A 20,833-nucleotide genomic window follows, 5' to 3' on the forward strand; every position below is an offset into this window, starting at 1 on the left:
TTCATGATAAGAAAACTGAGGCTTACAGCAGTCTTGGGACATATATCCAGTAACCCTGGCACAAAAGTTTAAGTTTTAGGGAAAACACTGACTAATCTAGCTATACTAACAAATAATGTCATATGAAGTAATCTGAAAACTCTAGGGTACAAATTTGATATTATAGCTATGTTTTTTAAATGCAGAGAAAAATATATAAAACTAAACATACCAAAATACTAATAACTAGAATGTGGGGAATTTTTTCCCTTCTATAATAGTATCTTTACTTTCAGTAACATGGTAATTAATATTCTGGCTTAAAAAGTAAAGTACTTCTGTGTTTGGGTTTTCCCCCTTAAAAGTTTACTGAGCCAAATTTTTTTTTTTTTTTTTTTTTTGCAGTACGCGGGCCTCTCACTGTTGTGGCCTCTCCCCTTGCGGAGCACAAGCTCCGGACGCGCAGGCTCAGCGGCCATGGCTCACGGGCCCAGCCGCTCCGCGGCACGTGGGATCTTCCCGGACAGGGGCACGAACCCTTGTCCCCTGCATCAGCAGGCGTACTCTCAACCACTGCGCCACGAGGGAAGCCCTGAGCCAAATATTTTTCTTTAGAATATATGACGGACATTTCCTGAACTTACCACAGATCAATTTTCAAGGAACAAAGAGCCTTTAATAAAGTATATGCCCACCATATCACGCAATGAAATAATTAAGCAGTAAGAGAATATACAGTGACAAGATAAAAGGCATTAAAATGTTTTCACAAAACCCACACTTTAACTTGCTTCGGGCTCATTTAAAGAAGATTAAGTATGTTGTGTCTACAACTTCAGAAAGAGTACAAAAAATTACAAAATAAGCTTATAAAATATGTTTGAGGGTTTTTCCCCTCCATATTTCATTGCCATCTTGATAGCACAGAGTTCCAAAGATACAGTAACTGCTATACATATTCATTCAAGTATAACACATTCAGGAAACTTTCTAAAATAATAAGCTTTTCAAATTTCCCAAAGATATTTTTCTTTTATTATCACGGGACACTCACAGCATAGCACTGGCTTCCCTGTCAGTCATACATCCTACTACCCCAATGAAACTGGCATTTATCTATTAAATTAGGACAGGAGAAATAACATAGAACCTTTTGATACAGTACAAGATATAGTACTCTATATATTGCTAGAAGCTTACTCTTGGCCATACTTCAGAATTTAATTGTTATATTTTAAAAGAATATAGATGAAAAAATTAACTATCCAGAATGTAAGCCCTAAGAAGGCAGGCATTTTTTGGTCTGTTTTCCTCACTGAGAAGGCACATTCTGTGCTTCAGAGCACAGAATGGTGTCTGGTATATACAAAATCACAGTAAATTCTTACTAAGTAATTACTTACTTACCTACTTACTTACTTACTTACTGTGTAAGAAAGTAATTACTTTTCTCATTTAATGAAAAGAGTTAAATGAGAATAATTTAAAGTGAGGAATAATTAACTCAACAAGTATTTGTTTAATGTCTACTACGTGCAAGGTGCCAGGAATCAAGGCTGAACATGTCTCAGTGCCTGACCTTAAGGAAATGTTGTCTAACGAGCCAGCCAAATATACCATAACAATACAGTATAACATGCACTGCTATGAAGGTATGTGTGACATTCCGAAAGCCTACCGGAAGTGATCTATATGAGACTAAGCTATAAAAGGTGTGTAGACAACAGGTACTGGGAATTAGTTTGTGATGACTGAATTAAGAAGTTAACTGCATTACTGAGGGCAGAAGACGAAACATACAGGTACCAGCAGAGGCAACTAAAGCAGGAGGCGAAAGGGGAAATTGTTAACTGGCTTTCGGAATGCTTTCCATGGCATACACATGACATAACTCTAGCAACATGTTCGTGTGTGACTCAGCTGCAAACAACAGAAATCATCTCAGGCTAGCTCCAGAAAAAAAGAACAATCTTTCCAGAATCAAAGTGGAATAAATGGCTAAAGGCTCAAGAAGGGTAGGAACCAAGGCAGCTCAGAGAGCTTAGGAAAGGAAACTCAAGGACCTTTCACTAGAGCACTATCAATAACATGACTCAGCTCTCACGTTGCTAAATTTCAGTGTCCAGGATCTAAATTTTAAATCCCCAGGAGACATAATCTAACGGGCCACGGCAACAGAGGATGTCGTTACTCTGTGACTCAATGCCAGAGCAGGGGCACAGCACTGGGAGCCACTCCCAAAGAAAGGAGAGATACCATGAACTGAGTAGTCTTCCCAAAACTTATCTGTTACACTCTACCCTGGACTTCCCAACACATGGTGTATGCATTCCAAACAAGCAACCATTACAAGGACATTACATGTAATTCATGATTGTGAAACTTATGAATTCCCATCAATTTTTGAGGAGTCTCATAAAATCCTGAGTATCTATCCATTATGTGTGGCACAGTGGGGAAAACGTGGGAAATCACTGCAGTAAGAAAGTACTGGTCGACAGACTCAAGTTAAAGAAGGCAGTTAGGTGAAGACATCATAGGATTTGGGAAAAGAGTTAAGCTTAAAAGTTATCAAAACACTACTCAAAAATTTTAGACTGGTTTCAGCAATTAGTCTAAATTGCAAACTTAAAAAAAATCCAAAATACAGTTTTTAAAAAGTCAAATATGAGTACAACAAATCAATAGTAGAAGCTGCCATTTAAATGCTATTTCTTAATAATATTTTTAAAAATCCCTAATTTTACCTGTCAGAGAAATTAAGCACTCTAAGTGTCCTCAGAGGCTTTAGAAATGTCTATAATGCCTCACACTTCCCTCTTATGATCATTTACATTGTAGTTATAAATAACTTCTGGTTACCCATAATGAATGATCTGATCATTTATCTCAGCAATCAAACAGTAACACACCCTTTATGACCAGTGCCATAATACACATGCACAGAGATAATTAACATTTTTAAATTACAAAATAAATAATAAAACTGCTGTAAAGGCAAACGTCAATTTGTAAATTACAAAGTAGTATAAGAATGTCAAATAAGAGTCCTTGTAAAGAACCAAACAACTCAGGACACCTGTTTCCAGTAGAAGAAACTCAAAACTGTTGAACTTGCATTCCAACCTTCCATCATAAATTGGTACAACATTCAACACCAAGTCACACAGTAAATTCCATGAAGAAATATGTATAGGAGCATTTTCAAAAACATGTTTTACTGGACCTTAGTTCCAGAAGATATATTTGAAATACTCGTCTTGGAGTTTGTCAATACATATCATCTTAAAAGCATAAGGAAGAATCTGGGAAATCCAGTTTTTACTACACAATGCTGTTAATCCAGGGTAGGTCCTGGAACGCTGCAAGGCTTTGACTCTGAGAAACTCCAGCTTTACAGCAAGCACACACACACATAACAAAATGAAGATGTATACCAGTGCCCTTTGTTGATCTTAGAGCTGGTTGATCTTAGAATCAGTCAAAAACAGAAGCACTCCTGATGACTATTAGAAAAAGAAAATGTCTACACAAAGCCTAAGAGTTTATAATGGGGACTTCCCCGGGGATGCAGTGGTTAAGAATCCACCTGCCAATGCAGGGGCCACGAGTTCCATCCCTGGTCCGCGAAGATCCCATGGGCCGCGGAGCAACTAAGCCCATGCGTCACAACTACTAAGCTTGCGCTCTAGAGCCCGCACACCGCAACGAAGAGTAACCCCTGCTCGCCGCAACTAGAGAAAGCCCGTGTGCAGCAAGGAAAACCCAACGCAGCCATAAATAAATAAATAATTTCTGAGAAAAGTTTATAATGATGAAGCAAACTCCTGCCTACCTCTCCAGACTCATTTCTGCCCTCTCACCACCATCAACCCTATGTGCTGCAGCAGCAGTTCCCAAACTTTTGCATAAGAATAACTTGGGGAGCTTTGGAGGAAAACATACAGATTTTTGTGCTTCTCACCTCCAGATATTAATACAGTCAGTCTGGGGAAGAGGTCAAAGAATCTGCATTTTGACATCTAATCCAAGTGATTCTAACCACACATTATAATTTTACTGCAGACACATGGAACCACTAACTTCACTGTTACCTCCATGCTTTTACCTCACTTTGTCCTTTTCATACCTCAACACTAGGCAAAAATACCCCCTTCCTGAAGCCTCTTCCATCCTCCTCTCTAGGTAGAATGGACTCTGCCCCATATAATGTGACAGTTCACAACGTGGCCTTTAGTGTCGGTAAGACCTGGGGTCCAAACCCTAGCTCGCAGCCACCTTCTACTGTGTAATCTAGGGAAATTTTCTTAACTTCTCAAAACCTCAATTCCTCAATATGACAGAGTCAGAAATAGTTTCTATAACTTAGAGGGCCGTTCAGAGGACCAAATGCATGTAATGTAGTTAGCATGTGCCTGTGAGCATTCAATACATGTTGTTAATCATTTATAACAAAAATATCTTATTAATTACGAAACATTCACCCTTCAAGACTCAGCTCAAATACATCATCTATGAAGGCTGAGCTGGTCAGTCATTCCTTCTTACATGTCCCCATAGCATCCTGTATCTCTACCTCACTGAAAGGTGATTTTTTACACATTTATCTTCATAATATGATTGAATAAATGAACTTAAGATCAAAATGATCTTAAGATCAAAAAATCTTTTACCTTCAGTATACAGAAGATACTCAAATTAAATTCACTGAAATAAAACAAACCCACAAGACAATGCTTAACAAAAAAGAACCAAAGCAAAACAATGTTCTTCTCCTCAATTTGGTAGACTCAAAGACAAAGGCTGAAACCAAACACACAAAAAAGAAGTGTAGATGGAATCAAAAGAACTGGTAAGAAACAGGGTAAACAAGGACGGCCAAAGCCAACAAGAATCTTCTACGGGCTCTGATCTACTCCCCATAGGAATACTTTCCTTATACTAGCACAACGTCTCTGTGGAAAGATCCAAATGACCGCAGACTGCCATCTTTACTCAATTCAAAGTAAGGTTGGAGCTAACAGGGCTGCCACCAACTTCAATGACAGATGGATGGTTGTGCCCACTAGGCTTTGCCTACAGTCAGAAAACAAGGAGAAACTATGTGGCATTTCCAAACAATCTCTTCCTCGATTGTCCCACATACTACTTTTTTCCTGTGAGAACCTCAGGAAGGGAACACTACTTTTCTATGCAGATGAAATCTACAAGCCGTATTTTTATTTTATATTTTAAAGTTTTCTTTTTTTAAAAAATTTATTTATTTATATTTATTTTTGGCTGTGTTGGGTCTTCGTTTCTGTGCGAGGGCTTTCTCTAGTTGCGGCGAGCGGGGGCCACTCTTCATCGCGCTGCGCCGGCCTCTCACTGTCACGGCCTCTCTTGTTGCGGAGCACAGGCTCCAGACATGCAGGCTCAGTAGTTGTGGCTCACGGGCCCAGTCGCTCCGCGGCATGTGGGATCTTCCCAGAACAGGGCTCGAACCCGTGTCCCCTGCATTAAGCAGGCAGATTCTCAACCACTGCGCCACCAGGGAAGCCCAACAAGCTGTATTTTTAAATGCTTATTACCTTCAATGTATTTCTGTGGAATAAAAACCAGCTGACCACAATCCACAACTAATTTCACACTGTTCAATTTTTTTTTTTTTTTTTTTGGCCGCACTTGCAGCATGTGGGACCTTAGTTCTCAGAACAGGGATCGAACCCATGCCCTCTGCCCTGGAAGTGTGGCATCTTAACCATTGGACTACCAGTGAAGTCCCCAAGAGAATATTCAAGTAAAACAACAAAAAAATTAGAACTGGCAACTAGTTATAACTAGGTCACATTCATGCTCAAATTGCTTTATTAAAAAATGTGTTTCCAGTGATGACTATTCAAAACATTTAAAAAAAAATCATTCCCCTTTTCCCTATCTGCCCTACCGTCAACATTGTGTGAAGATTCTGAGTTCTCAAAGTGCTCTACACAGAATAAATATACTTGAAAACTCCCCTGATATTCATATCCCTTTTAGAAACCTAGCCCAAAAGATGTTAATAACCTAGAAACAAATAATTTAAATATGTAATCAACTTATTACTGCAATTGCTTATATATACATTTCTTTAAGAAACCAGGCCTAAACTTAAGAATATTATTTTTAAATTTCATTTCATAAGGTAAGTCTCTTTTGCTTTAAAACAGTGGGCCTCAACCTCATAAAGATTAACTCTTAACTAGCCCCCTAAGAAATAATCTGCCTAATTACTATAGAGGCTAATTGTAAAATAATTAAAGGAAATCAGATTATGTCCCCTCAAAATATGCCTCTGACATAAAAATTTTGATCTGAAGGCAATTAACAAGCAGTAAACACAAGAGTAGCTCTCTCTACCTTCCCTCCTTTTCCTTCAAAAGGCAGGATATTCCCATTACTGGAGACAGACTGTCATTAGCTCAAAGACATCAGCAGAGCAATCAGCAAACAAACTTTACTACATTAGTTTCTTCCCATATATTTACCTTCGCAGTCTGTCACCCTTGGAAGCCTAGAACTGCTTTCCTTTGTCCTGTCACTTCTCCACAAAATTAGTACTCTTTGTTGAAGATGTTATATAAACTAGAATTCTAAGCTACTGCTTTGAGTTACTCTCTGTTGAGTTTTCTCCTGTGTGATGTATGCTGCACATGTTAATAAACTCGGGTTTTTTTCACTTGTTAATGTCTTTTTGTTAAAGAATTCCAGCTGAAAACCTAAGATGGGTAGGGGTAAAATTTTGCCTCCCCTACATAACATAACTGCTATTACAGTTTTCAGAGCTGCTATGTAAGTTTTACTTAGCCCTCATAATAATTATTTTAACCCACTGTCAAGATGGTGGAGCTAAGGCTCAGAGATGAAATAATTTTTCTAGGAGCTGACAGTCATTATGGTTATTAAGTGGCAAAGCCAATATATGAAACTACATTTTGGCCATCACACTGCCTTTCACTCTGAAGAGCTATGCAAATACAAAATTTTATCATCATCACCTAAGAGAGATTTGCTGTTACACCATCTAACCCAAACAATTCTTCAGTATCATCTTCCATTAAGCTATCCCACTTTCCAGGTCACAATACTCATTCTTGAAATATAACAAGTCCTTCTCAATTCTAGGCCTTTGAACCTGCGGCTCTCTCCAGCTAGAATCATCACCAGCACCCCTAACCGGCTTCTCCATCTGGCAATAATGTCAGACTCGTTCCTCAGAGTCCACTCAGCCCACCCTCCCATCCTCCTATGGCCCTTTGTATGTGCCCCTTCTGTAATTTTAAAATATATTTTAAATTATTTGACGCATGCTAGTAAAAATAGGTAACCATATAAAATGATGGGACAGTTATTCTAACTATTCTCCCTTTGACTTTAAATGTGCCAACACAGGAAAGTAAAGAAAATTAAAGAAAGAAAGAAAGAAAATTAAAATCATAAAGAAAATTAAAATCACCTTTAATAACCCAAAGATCACCATCATTTCTAATTTTTACAAAGAATTTCTTCCCAATCTTTTCTTTGTGTTAATTTACTTTAAAAAAGTAAACAAGGATCTAGAATCACAATTAATTTAATGACTGTAACACACTGAATTCTCCCATGTCACAAAATATTCTTTGAAAACAATTTTAATGGACGCATTGCCATTCTTACAAATGTTCTATTTATATTTTAATCACTAGTTTTTTATATTGTTGGATACTTCTTGTTTCCTTTCTTATGCTTTCTACACGTCATTTGTTCATTTCAGTGTTCTCAGCCTAAGGGTAGCTCTGGGTTCTCCCCTAAGGGGGCATTTGTGAATGCGAGGGACCATTTTTGGTTGGCAATGACTGGAGAGGATATGTTACTACCATTTTATTTAATGTTTGGGAACCAAGATACTAAATGTCCTGCAATATACAGGCCTGCCTCCAAATGCCAACAGCTGGCTTACTCAGAATCACCTGTTTAGGAAAGCAGCACTGGGCTGCTCTCCATGCAGAGGAGGCCACAGACAGGACCCACACACACACAGGCAGGAGACCCAGTGAGATCAAAGAGCCAAATGGCCTGAACAGAGACTGTGGTAATAGACAAGTAAAGCATCCTGGGTTCTTCTGGAATGTGAATTGGGGAATATGGAGAGGTTTGACCAATGATTAGAAGAGATAAAAATGAAGCCAGATGAGGACTTCTGATATGAAAATGAAAAGCTCTGCTGACCCACTCTCCAGTGAAACTGGTTAAAAGTATTTAAAAACAACTATTCAAAGCCCCTGGAAATGGTCCTAAAGACAAAGAGAGAATAAAGAAACATCTATCCAAGAAGATCTACAAAAATTTGGTAAGAGAAGCAGAAGTATCTGGTATCTGAACCAAGACCACTCCTCACTTTCAACTTCACAGCTCAGTCAGAAAGGCTCTACTCCAGGCTGTTGCAGCCAAAAACAAAGGGTACTCTTTCCCTCCAGCTTCCAGGGGCAGGGTGTCTTCCCAGGAAGAGCCCGATGTCAGCATTTCTCATTCTGCCTCCAGCGACCTGCTGCTGAAGGTAAGTTCCAGGCAAATGTAATTGCCAGTGGGGGCTCCCATCTTCTGCCCAGCACTCAATCACAGGAAGAAGGCTCTGCTTTGGGCACAGCACACTGACAATACTGGGGCCCTGATCACCCTTGCCCCAATTTGTGTGACAGTGGTTCCATGCCAAGAGAGGCAAGCCAGGAGCACCTCAGGCTGCTATCAAATCCCCACTGCACACTGAGAGCTCAGCTTCTAGAACTGGGATGTCACTCAGAAAGAAACCTGCCGTCACCCTCTCCCCACCCCCTACCCCAAACTCCAGAGCCCCGGCTCAGAGATTTTGCTTGGGGAAAAAGCAGGCAGTAAAGTAGATAGCTTCTAATTTTTCCCCAAAGAAACCAACTTCATTTGTAACCAAGCTTGGGGACGTTCAGGCTAAGGCACTTTCACTAACACTGGAGACTGGTGGAAGGCACTTAGAAGGAGATTCAAAATACAGAATAAACTGTAGGCCAGCTAGTTTGCAGGAGATAACCAGGTAATAATACAGCTGGGAGGAGCCATCCTGAGGTCAGAACAAAGCAAACACAGACCTCAGAAATCATTCCTTCAAAGGAGCCCGAATTTGATTAGACTAACTTGTTGAGCAATTTATGCCACAGAGCATGGCTGGAAATAACAGAGTCATCAATGGAGTTTTTTGTTTGTTTGTTTGTTTTTTGCAGTACGCGGGCCTCTCACTATTGTGGCCTCTCCCGTTGTGGAGCACAGGCTCTGGACGCACAGGCTCAGCGGCCATGGCTCACAGGCCTAGCCGCTCCGCGGCATGTGGGATCTTCCCGGACCGGGGCACAAACCCGTGTCCCCTGCAACGGCAGGCGGACTCCCAACCACTGCGCCACCAGGGAAGCCCCATCAGTGGAGTTTTAACAGCTGATTGTGGTCAGAGAAAGAGCAAAAAAGACCCCTACTAACACCACCGTCATCCCAGGTGACTGTGAGCATGTCCCAAACTGCACATCTCTGAGGATGCAACACCAGAGATTTAAAACTGCGGGTGAGGAAACAGTATTCACTAAAATCATCCAGCTAGTCACTAAACAATTACTCTAAAATGTCCAGTTTCCAACAATAAATTAAAAGGCATGCTAAGAAACTGGGAAGTATGACCCATAACCAGGAAAAAAGCAGCCAATAGAAACTGCCTGTGTGAGCAACCAGATATCAGATTTATCAGGAAAAGACTTCAAAGTGGCCATTTGTAAACATGTTACAAAAATAAAGGCATGATGACAATAGCATATCAAATAGAGAATATATATAGAAATAGAAATTTGACTCATCACCTATAAGAGTAACCCAGTAAGATTAACAGCTGACTCCTCAATGGAAACAATGAAGGCAGAAAGCAGTGGGATAACATATTCTAAGTGTTCAAATAAAAACTATCAACTAAGAATCCTATATCCAACAAAGCTATCTTTCAAAAATAATTAACAAAAAAGAAATGAAAACTTTTCTAGATAACCAAGAAAAGGAAAGAATTTGTCAAGCAGACCCACCATACAAGAACTGCTAAAGGAAGTTCTTCAGGCTGAAAGCAAGTGACCTCAGTGAATCCACATGAAAAAACAATAAGCACCAGTAAAGGTAACTGTGTAATTATGAAAGACAGTATAAATGCATATTTTTTCCTTTCTTGATTTAACTGATTTATATAACAGTTGCATAAAGTAATATGTATATACTGTCTTGCTGGACCTGTAATACATAAGACCAATGACAGTAGAAAGAAGGTGGGTGGGAACAAACCCGTATTACACTAAGGAAATAACTTCTATAACAATGCATTGTTGGAGTTTAGCATTAATAAATATAATATGTATAACAATAATATTACAAAAAGAGAAAAAGAATAGAGCCACATAGTACTAACCTTACTATATACCATTGGAATTAAGCTACCGTAAATCTGAAGCTGATTCTGATTAATATATGTGGTAAACCCTAGAGCTACCACTAAAAAAAAAAACCCTCAAAACCATAGTAAAAATATTATTAAAGAAATTAAAATTGCACAGAGTATTAAAAATATAACTACAATAATTTGTTAACAAGTACACTAGAGAAAAAGACAAAGTGTGACATCAAAAACATAAAATGTGGGGGAGAGCAAAAATGTGTAACTTCAGCATGTACTTGAAGTTATCAGCTTAAAGCAGACTGCTGTAAGATAGTTTACGTAAGCCTCATGGCAACCCACAAAGCAAAAAGGTATACTAGATATACAAAAAAAATTTTTTTTAAGTAATCTAAGCATACCGCTAACAGAAAATCATCAAACCACAAAGGAAGAGAGCGGGGAGAAGGAAAAAAGGAATGACAAAACAGTCAGAAAACAAAGAACAAAATGGCAATAATAAGACCCTACCTATCAATATTTACTTTAAATGTAAATGGACTCAATTCTTCAACCAAAAGACAGAGTGGTTAAATGGATGGGAAAAACAAAAACAAAAACTGAACTATATGCTGTCTACAAGAGACTCACTTCAGCTTTTAGGACACACACAGACTGAAAAAAAAAAAAAAAAAGGATGGAAAAAGATATTCCATGCAAGTGGAAACCAAATGAAAGCAGGGGTAGCTATATTTATAATCAGAGAAAATACATTTTTAGCCAAAAACTATAATAAGATACAAAGAAAGTCATTATATTGTATAATGATAATAGAGTTAATCCAACAAGAGGATTTACCATTTGTAAATATTTATGCACCCAACATCAGAGCACCTAAATATTAACAGACCTGAAGGAAGAAATAAGTTATCAACACAATAATAGTAGGGAACTTCAATGCCTAACTTTCAATAATGGATAGATCATCCAGACAGAAAATCAATAAGGAAATATTGGGCTTAAGCCACACGTTAGGCCAAATGGACTGAACAGACATTTACAGAACGTTCCATCCAACAGGAGCAGAGTACACATTCTTCTCAAGTGCACATGAACAATCTCGAGTACAGATCATATGTTAGGCCACAAAGTAAGTCCTAATAAATTTAAGAAGATTGAAATCATACCAAACTTCTTTTCCGACCACAATGGTATGAAAGTAGAAATGAGTATGAGTATGAGAAGTACGAGAAGAAAACTGAAAATTTCACAAACATGTGGAGATCAAACATCATGTTGCTAAACAACCAATGAGTCAAAGAAGAATTCAAAACAGATCTTGAGACAAATGAAAATGGAAATATTGATATAACATACCAAAATTTATGGAATACAGCAAAGCAGTTCTAGGAGGGAAGCTTACAGCAATAAATGCCTACATAAAAAAAAAAAAGAAATATCTCAAATATCAACTTTACACCCCAAGGAACTAGAAAAAAGAAACTAAGCCCAAAATTATTAGAAGAAAAAAAATAACAAAAATCAGAGCAGAAATAAATGAAATAGAGACTAAAAAGACAATAGAAAGGTCAATAAAATTAAGACCTGTTTTTTTACAAAAGATAAACAAATAGACAAACATTTAGCTAGACTTACCAAGAAAAAAAAGAGGACGGAAAGAAAACTATAAAGGAAAGAGGAGACATTACAACTGATACCACACAAATACAGAGGATAATAAAAACTAAGAACTGTATGCTGAGAAACTGGACAATCTATAAGAAATGGATAAGTTCCTAGAAACATACAATCTACTAAGATTGAATCATGAAGAAACAGAAAATCTAAATAGACTGATTACTGTGAAGAGATGGAATCAGTAATCAAAAACCGCCCAACATAGAAAAGTTCAGGACCAGATGGCTTTACTGGTGAATTCCACCAAACATTTAAAGAAGAATTAACACCAGTCCTTCTCAAAGAGTGCCAAAAAATTGAAGAGGAGGGAGCACTTCCAAACTCATTTTATGAAGCCAGCATTACCCTGATACCAAAATCAGACACGGACACAAGAAAGGAAAATTACAGGCCAATATCCTTGATGAACATAGATGCAAAAATCCTCTACAAATTATTAACAAACAAAATTCAGCAATACATTAAAAGAATCATACACCATGGTCAAATGGGATTTATTCCAGGGATGCAAGGATGGTTCAACATCCACAAATCAATCAATGTGATATACCATATTAACAATATGAAAGCTAAAAATCACATGATCATCTCAACAGATGCAAAAAAAAAGTAATTCAACATTGATTCATGACAAAAACTCTTAACAAACTGGGTAAAGAGAGAATGTATCTCAACATAATAAAGGCCATATGACAAGCCCACAGCCAACATCACACTCAATGGTGCAAAGGTGTAAGCTTTTCCTCTAAGATCAGGAACAAGACAAGAATGCCCACTCTCACCACTTTTATACAACACAGTATTGGAAGGCTTAGCAATTAGGCAAGAAAAAGAAAAGGCATCCAAATCAGAAAGGACGATGTAACATGGTCTTTATCTGCAGATGACATAATATATAGAGAAAACCCTAGAGACTCCACCAGAAAACTGATAGAACTAATCAATGAATTCAGTAAAATTGTAGGATACAAATCAATATACAAAAATCTGTTGCACTTCTTTACACTAACAATGAACTATAAAAAGAAATTAAGAAAACAATCCCATCTATAATTGCCTCAAAAAGAGTAAAAGAATCTAGGAATAAATTTAACAAGGAGAGTACACTGAAAACTGTAAGACACTGATAAAAAAAATTGAAGACACAAATAAAAAGAAAGCTATTATGTGCTTATGGATTAGAAAAATTGATATTGTTAAAATGACCATAATACCCAAAGCAATCTACAGATTTAATGCAATCCATTTCAAAATTATGACATTTTTCAAAAAACTAGAAAAAATAATCCTAAAATCTCTATGGAACCACAGAAGATACTGAATAGCCAAAACAATCTTGAGAAAGAACAAAGCCAGAGGCATTATATGCCTAGATCTCAAACTATATTACGAAGCTACAGTAGTCAAAACAGTGTTAACACTGGCATAGAAAACAGACACATAGATCGACCGAACAGAATAGAGAGCCCAGAAACAAACCCATGCATATATGGTCAAATGATCTACAACAAAGGAGCCAAGAATATACAATGAGAAAGAATAGTCTCTTCAATAAATGGTGTTGGGAAAAGTGGACAGCTACATGAAAAAGAATCAAACTGGATTACTTTCACACCATATACAACAGTATACTCAAAATGGGTTAAAAACTTAAATGTAAGACCTAAAACCATAAAACTCCTAGAAGAAAACATACGCAGTGCACTCTTTGACACTGGTCTTAGCCATGTTTTTTGGATATGTCTCCTCAGGAAAGGGAAACAAAAGCTAAAGTAAACAAAGGAACTATATCAAACTAAAAGTTTGCATAGCAAAGGAAACTATCAACAAAACAAAAAGGCCGCCTACTTAATAGAATATTTGCAAAAAATATATTTGATAAGGGGTTAATATCCAAAATACACAAAGAATTCATACAACTCAACATTAAAAAAACAAATAACCCAATAACAAAATGGGCAGAGGATCTGAATAGACATTTGGCCAAAGAAGTCATACAGATGGCCAACAGACACATGAAAAGATCAATCATCATCACAGAAATGCACATCAAAGCTACAATATTACCTCACACCAGCTCTTATCAAAAAGACAAGAGGGCTTCCCTGGTGGCGCAGTGGTTGAGAGTCCGCCTGCTGATGCAGGGGACACGGGTTCGTGCCCGGTCTGGGAAGATCCCACATGCCGTGGAGCGGCTGGGCCCGTGAGCCATGGCCGCTGAGCCTGCGCATCCAGAGCCTGTGCTCCGCAATGGGAGAGGCCACAACAGTGAGAGGCCTGCGTACCGCAAAGAAAAAAAAAAAGACAAGATATAACAAGTGTTGGGGAGGATGGGGAGGACAGGGAACACTTGTGCACTGTTGGTGGGAATGTAAACTGATGCAGCAAATGTGAAAAACAGCAACTTAAATGTCCATCAATTGACAAACGGATAAACAAAATATGGTATATCCAAAGAATGGAATATTACTGATCACAAAAAGGAATGAAGTACTGATACATGCTACAACTTGGATAAACATTGAAAGCATTATGTGAAAGAAGCCAGTCACAAAAGACCACACGTTATATAATTCCATTCATATGAAATGTCCAGAACAAGGAGGGGTTGGGGGGTGGGGGTGATAAGGAGGTAACAGCTAAAGGGTTTCTTTTCAATGTGATGAAAATATTCTAAAATTGACTATGCTGATGGCTGTACTACTGTGAATACACTAAAGACCACTGAATTGCATACTTTAAAATGGGTGAATTGTATGGTATGTAAATTTATCTCAATAAAGATATTTTTTTAAAAAAAGGTGATATTTTTCAAGGTCAAATTTGACACAAAAATCCATGATGAAAAAAATATCAAAATTTAAATACTAGCATACATACGACTAAGTTTTCCTTTTGCTTCAGGCTCCAATATGGACCAGTAAAGCACTGTTACTGATCCTGACTTTAAGATTTTGATATTTTTTCATCATATTTTTTGCATTGTTTTAAAATATTATCTTGATCTTTTTTAACAGTTTCCTTAGAGATCTAAAGAAACACATGCAGAATGAGTATTACAGAGAAAATGAATTAAAAAACAAACCAAAAAAACAAACCACAACTAGCCTGAACTCCAAAATGCAAACGGGAAAAACATTATTTGGAAAAATCCCTTTGTGAGTACCATCTTGCAGCAGGCAAAACAATGCCCCCACAATAGATGTCCACATCCTAATCCCCAGAACATGTAAATATGCAAAAGGGATGTGCAGATGTAATTAAGGATAGGAAGATTACCCTGGATTATCTGAGTAGGCCCAGTATAATTACAAAGGGTCCTTATGGGAGGGAGGCAGGAGGGTCAGAGTAAGTGAGAGACATGTGAGAACACAAGCTAAGGTCTGAGAGATTTAAAGATGCTACAGTTCTAGCTTTGAAGATGGAGGAAGAAGCCATATGCCAATGAGTGCAAGTGGCCTGTACAGCTAGAGAAGGCAAGGGAGCAGATTCTCCCTTAGAGAAGGAACACAACCCTGGTGTCACCTTGATTTTAACCCAGTGTGACCCACTTTGGACTTCTGACGTCCAGAATTGTAAGAAACAAATCTCTTTTTTTAAGCCACTAAATTTATATCAGGTTGCTATGGCAGCAACAGGAAACTAATACACATCTTTTAAGCTTGGGGGCTATAACCTGCACTGCTCCATTTAACATAACTGTACTCTTTCAAGGGTACAATTGGCACTCAAACTACTAGAAGTTTAGCAAATTAGGATAACCCTCCTGGAGGGGAAAATCTACGAAAAGCACAAAAATATGTTCATGGCAGACTTCATTTATAACAGCTAAACAGTCTAAATGTTAATAATCAGGAAACTGTTGAATAAGTAATAGTCCATCCATATTATGAAATATTATGCAACCATTAAAAATTACACTTAGTGGGAATCTTTAATGACATGGGGAAATACCTAAGTATAATGTTAAGTGAAGAGATAAAAATGTTATATTGATACGTAACATATATAGTAAAAACACAAGTAACTTAAAATGTATACATACGTTCTATATAATGAGAACAAAAATGCAGGAGAAATAATGTAAACAAGTTAAGTCATTTCTGTGACAGGAGTATGCTGACTTCAATTTTCTTCTTTAAACTTTTATATGATTTCCAAATTTTCAACATGTACATTTATTTATTTAGAATCCATCTCATTAAAAAAGTAGTTGAAAAAAAGAAAGTCAACACTACATTTATACATTTATAACTGAAGCATGAAGCCATCAGTCAACCTCCTGATGCTGTTTTCCAAAATAGAAAGTTAAGATATTATACACTAAATAAACTGTAACAATGTTTATGTTATCAAATAATTTCTACCTATCAATTACATTTTAATTAGAATTTAGTCTAAATGTTTAAGAGTGTACCAAAAACTGAACGACGTCAAAATAACTAAAAGATAAGCCTTCCTCTCACTTCTGATCTCACCTGCCCCCTATTTATTCTAGCCACAATGGCTACCACCTTAGATCTTTGTTAGGAATGTTCATCCCCTACATAGACACGTGCTATTCCTTCACCTCCTTCCACATCTTGATTCAAATGTCACTTTCTCAATAAGGCCTACGTGTACCTCCCTATTTAACACTAAAGCCTGCCCTCCACCTTGGCACCCTTCACTCTGTTCAAACTTTCTTCTTTCTCCACAGCATTTATCACCTCTTAACAAACTACAATTTTTAAAAAGAAGTGTGGAGGGCTTCCCTGGTGGCGCAGTGATTAAGAATCTGCTTGCCAATACAGACAGGGGACACGGATTTGGCCCTGGTCCGGGAAGATCCCACGTGTTGCAGAGCAACTAAGCCCATGCGCCACAACTACTGAGCCTGCGCTCTAGAGCCCACAAGCCACAACTACTGAGCCCACGTGCCACAACTACTGAAGCCCACACGCCTAGAGCCCGTCCTCCGCAACAAAAGAAGCCACCACAATGAGAAGCCCGCTCACCACAACAAAGAGTAGCCCCCGTTCGCCGCAACTAGAGAAAGCCCGTGTGCGGCAACGAAGACCCAATGCAGCCAAAAATAAAAAAATTTTTTTTAAAAAAGTGTATATTGTTTAATGTCTTTCTCCCCCTGCTGGAAAATAAATCCAAGGAGAGGATTTTCGTGGCAGTGGAACCTCATTTAGTCACTCAAAAGAGCCTGACACATAGCAGGTGCTCAAAAAATATTTGTTGGATATATGAATATACTAGTGATATGTCAAAGGACAGAGTCAATAATACAATCTCTAACAACTGCATCTACTACTTAAAATTGGACAATTTTCTGTGTATGTGTAGTCAAGCAAAATATATGGTATATTGGCCATCTTTATCATTCCTACGTTTCAGTTTGTGTTTACCAAAAACTTACACCTGAATTATTGGAAAAAGTCCCAATTTTATTTTGTTAACATTGTGCAGTACAGACTGTATAACCAGGGAAGCAAATTAAAATCATATAAATTTAATAGGTGATAACCACCATAACTTTCTATTTCAATTGATGTTTCTTCAGATTGCAAATCCACACTGCCCCACTAAGACATCATTCTGGGAATGGGGAAGCCTAGTCAAATATCAAAAGCCTGGCCTATTTTCTGAATCAATAAGCACAGTTGAAACTGCCTCATATCCAAAATGGGACTCAATCAATACTTATTTCCCTGTGATTTCATAAGTAACCAGACTATCCCTATTTATTTACTTCTAAAGCAGTTCTCTATCATTTTTGAAGAGTTTGAAGCCTAGACCCTAAGACAGGGTCTCTACAACTCCTAAATAAAACAGGTCTCATAGAATATGCAAGGGAAAAGCCTCCCCAAAGATGTTGTTTAGCCAATACCTCTGAATGACGTTCTACACTTCCAGTGTCTGATCCAGAGTGCTGCTCATTTACATCATCCTCAACGTCTGACCCTGAATCCCGTTCATCCTGTACTGGGGTAGCGCCACCATCATCTGCTTAAAAATAAAACAAAAACCCACTTAAGGTGTAAGATGGACGACATCTACAACTGAAATGAACACAATGAATCAAGAAAAATGTAAGAGCAAGAACAAGTGTAAGAGCACTGATGAAGCATAACTAATGATGCTAATTTGGGAATAAGACAACAGTACAATACTTACATAAATACCAATAATCATAACTTGTATTGTTGACACATGTGGCAGCGAGAATATATTAAAGGAATAGGAAGCTTAATAAATATCACTAAGGACCAAGTCAACAAACTAATAGTGTGCACTTTATTTCAACTTTATGTTAAAATACCTGAGTCTATTTTCTCCATAGCACGCACTTACCACCTTCGGATGTACTACATGACTTTCCAAATTAGTTTTGTTTAATGTGCTTCTCTCCTCACTTGAATGAAAGTGCCAAAAGAACAGGGATTTTTGGTTCCCTGCTGAATCCCTGGAGCCGAGAACACTGTCTGGTACAGTATTTGTTTATGAATGAAGAGCACAAGGAACTCCAGTCCAGAAATAGTGTGAAGTCCTTAAAGTAAAGCATATACTACTATACTGTTATAAAACAAATTGTTACCTATCTTTAACCAATACTTTAAAAATACAAAGTAAAATTGTACTGAGAGGAATTTAGAGTTGTTGGAGAATATGGGAAGCCTTGGTAAGGAGTTTACTAAAAATAAATAAATTTTTAAAAATGAAGCACTCAACTATAGGAAAATCAAAAAATGTGTAAGAATGAAATCAGTATCATACTAATGAGCTTCTCTACTTAGCTAAGGAGTAAAGAACATATATATTTAATATTTAATATTCTTATATAGTCATAAAAAATTCTGAAGTGTAACGAAAACTTATGCTTCAATGGTTAGAATATGGGGGAAAGAGGGCACAGAGAGGCTAAGACCCTGTCCTAGCATAATAGGAAATCGTTACACAATGCCTAAAAATGATGCAACGAGATAGCATAAGTTAGGAATACAGGGATGAACGTCAAAAAATGGCTAAAAAAATGAAAAGTCAGGAAATTGCTAACTTTTCATGTCTTTCAGCCCGTTATATACACGTATTACATATGATTACTTATTTTAAAGTAATTTAAAAACACAAATGAACTGACAACTATTTGTTTAAAGCAAAAGAGCAGTATGTGTTTGGAAACGTGTTTGCAGTCACTACTATTCGCCGTCACATGATAAGGAATCGAAGTGAACTCAAAACACAACAGAGTAATTAACGCTTAGAAAATTATTTAAGCCCTTTTGATAGAGAATACTCAATGGAACTAGGACACAATAGGAAAGCAAAAGTAACGTTTTTATTCCCCACGAGGTTCTGCCTTATTCGTCTTTGGATCTCCGGTGGCTAGCATGGTGTTAGCGGGGGGGGGGTGGGGGGGGTGGGCCGTGTTTACAGACTAAACAGGAAAAGAAAGGAGAACTTCAGTGAGGAGAAAGGGGCAAGATCTCAAGGTGAAGGAAAGGAACAAAAATCGCTAGTAAGCCCCAGAGGAACACGCCTTATTGTAAAATATGTATACAACTCAAATACGGGTCCTACGTGTTTGTTCTTTAATGGGAGAAACTAGTTTGCAGGCGAGATCAAACTAGTACCAACTCCTAGTGAAAAGTCTACATAAGATCCTGCAACCCCACTGAACAGCTAACTCCCTCGGATTCTCGAAAATCACTCTCAACTCCTGAAAAAAATCCCCTATCAGTAGACCTTCCCTCGTACTTTGCACACAGTAAGCGTCTGCTGTATGGAAGTGGCTCCCTAATGCAGCAACGTCCTTCGCCGATTCAAAAGACAACTGTCCCTCTAAAATTCCCTCTCCGAGGTTCTAACTTCGGGGGCCGCAGCCCGTCGGCGGGCTCTCAGCGCTCAGCCTCACTCCCCATTAGACCCGGTCGGCGGAGGGGAAGTCTCCGGGGCGTCCCTCCCCTCCCCACCCCTCCCCCGCGGGAGTGCGAGGCCAAGCCCGGCCAAGTAACCGCTCCGCCCCCAGCCCTGTCCCCTAGGTCCGGGCCTCACCTGACTGGTCGCCGCTGTAATATTCCGAATCCATGGCAGGCGGGTCTCGGCGGGGAGTGTCTGCGCCCCGCGCCGCCCCCGTCACCTCCTTCCCGGCTCTGTGACCACCGACGGCGCGGCCCGGTGCTCAGAGGCTCCCACCCGACTAGAAGCCTTGGAGGCTGCGGAGATTAAGGCAGCAACAGCTGCAGACGCGAACACTTCGACCTAGAAAGCCCGGGCAGACGAGGCCGTACCCGGAAGGCTGGCAAGGTGTGTGGGTCACCGCACTACTTCCCAGAAGCACCTCTAGGGCCAAAATGGCGCCTGCCCACGACCCTCAAAAGAATTCAGTGCGCAGGCGCCGTCACCTGTCATCCGGCCAATGAGAAGGCGCAACGGTAATGACGCACGACACGACCGGAAAGGAGACTACTGGGAAAATTGAGCGGGAGCCGCGGCTGCGGTTAAAACCTTCCCTTGGAGGAACCTGGTCCGTTCCCCATGGAGATGATAATGTTACTGTATGGGTTCTCCGTCCGCGCCTTGTTCGAGGACCTTCTAATTTACTCTTCTGAAAAATGAAGACCCGCTAAAATTAAATTTTCCATCATACGGAAATTAAGTGTTGTTCCCATAATGCAGCGAGGCGCTTGATTCCCGCCCTTAGTACGGGGAGGAAGTAGCGCATTGCCCTCTGGGACTTGTAGT

General features: G+C 38.7%; 1 protein-coding gene across 4 annotated transcripts in view; it reads right to left on the bottom strand.

The window, feature by feature from the left end:
- Positions 1 to 20,430, bottom strand: part of IWS1 (interacts with SUPT6H, CTD assembly factor 1) — a 65,464-nt gene extending 45,034 nt beyond the window's left edge. For 2 of the 4 annotated variants that reach the window (XM_060016977.1, XM_060016974.1), the window contains exons 1-2: positions 20,144 to 20,430; positions 17,979 to 18,097 (exon numbers count right to left, since the gene is read on the bottom strand). In XM_060016977.1, the coding sequence (XP_059872960.1) occupies positions 17,979 to 18,097; positions 20,144 to 20,177 (153 nt within the window). In that variant the 5' untranslated portion in view covers positions 20,178 to 20,430. The remainder of the gene's footprint in view (positions 1 to 17,978; positions 18,098 to 20,143) is intronic. The other 2 variants (XM_060016975.1, XM_060016976.1) reach the window with 1 other exon arrangement.
- Positions 20,431 to 20,833: the final 403 nt, after the last annotated feature.

The sequence above is a fragment of the Delphinus delphis genome, chromosome 7 (genome assembly GCF_949987515.2).
Source record: "Delphinus delphis chromosome 7, mDelDel1.2, whole genome shotgun sequence".
In the NCBI taxonomy this organism is placed as follows: Eukaryota; Metazoa; Chordata; class Mammalia; order Artiodactyla; family Delphinidae; genus Delphinus; species Delphinus delphis.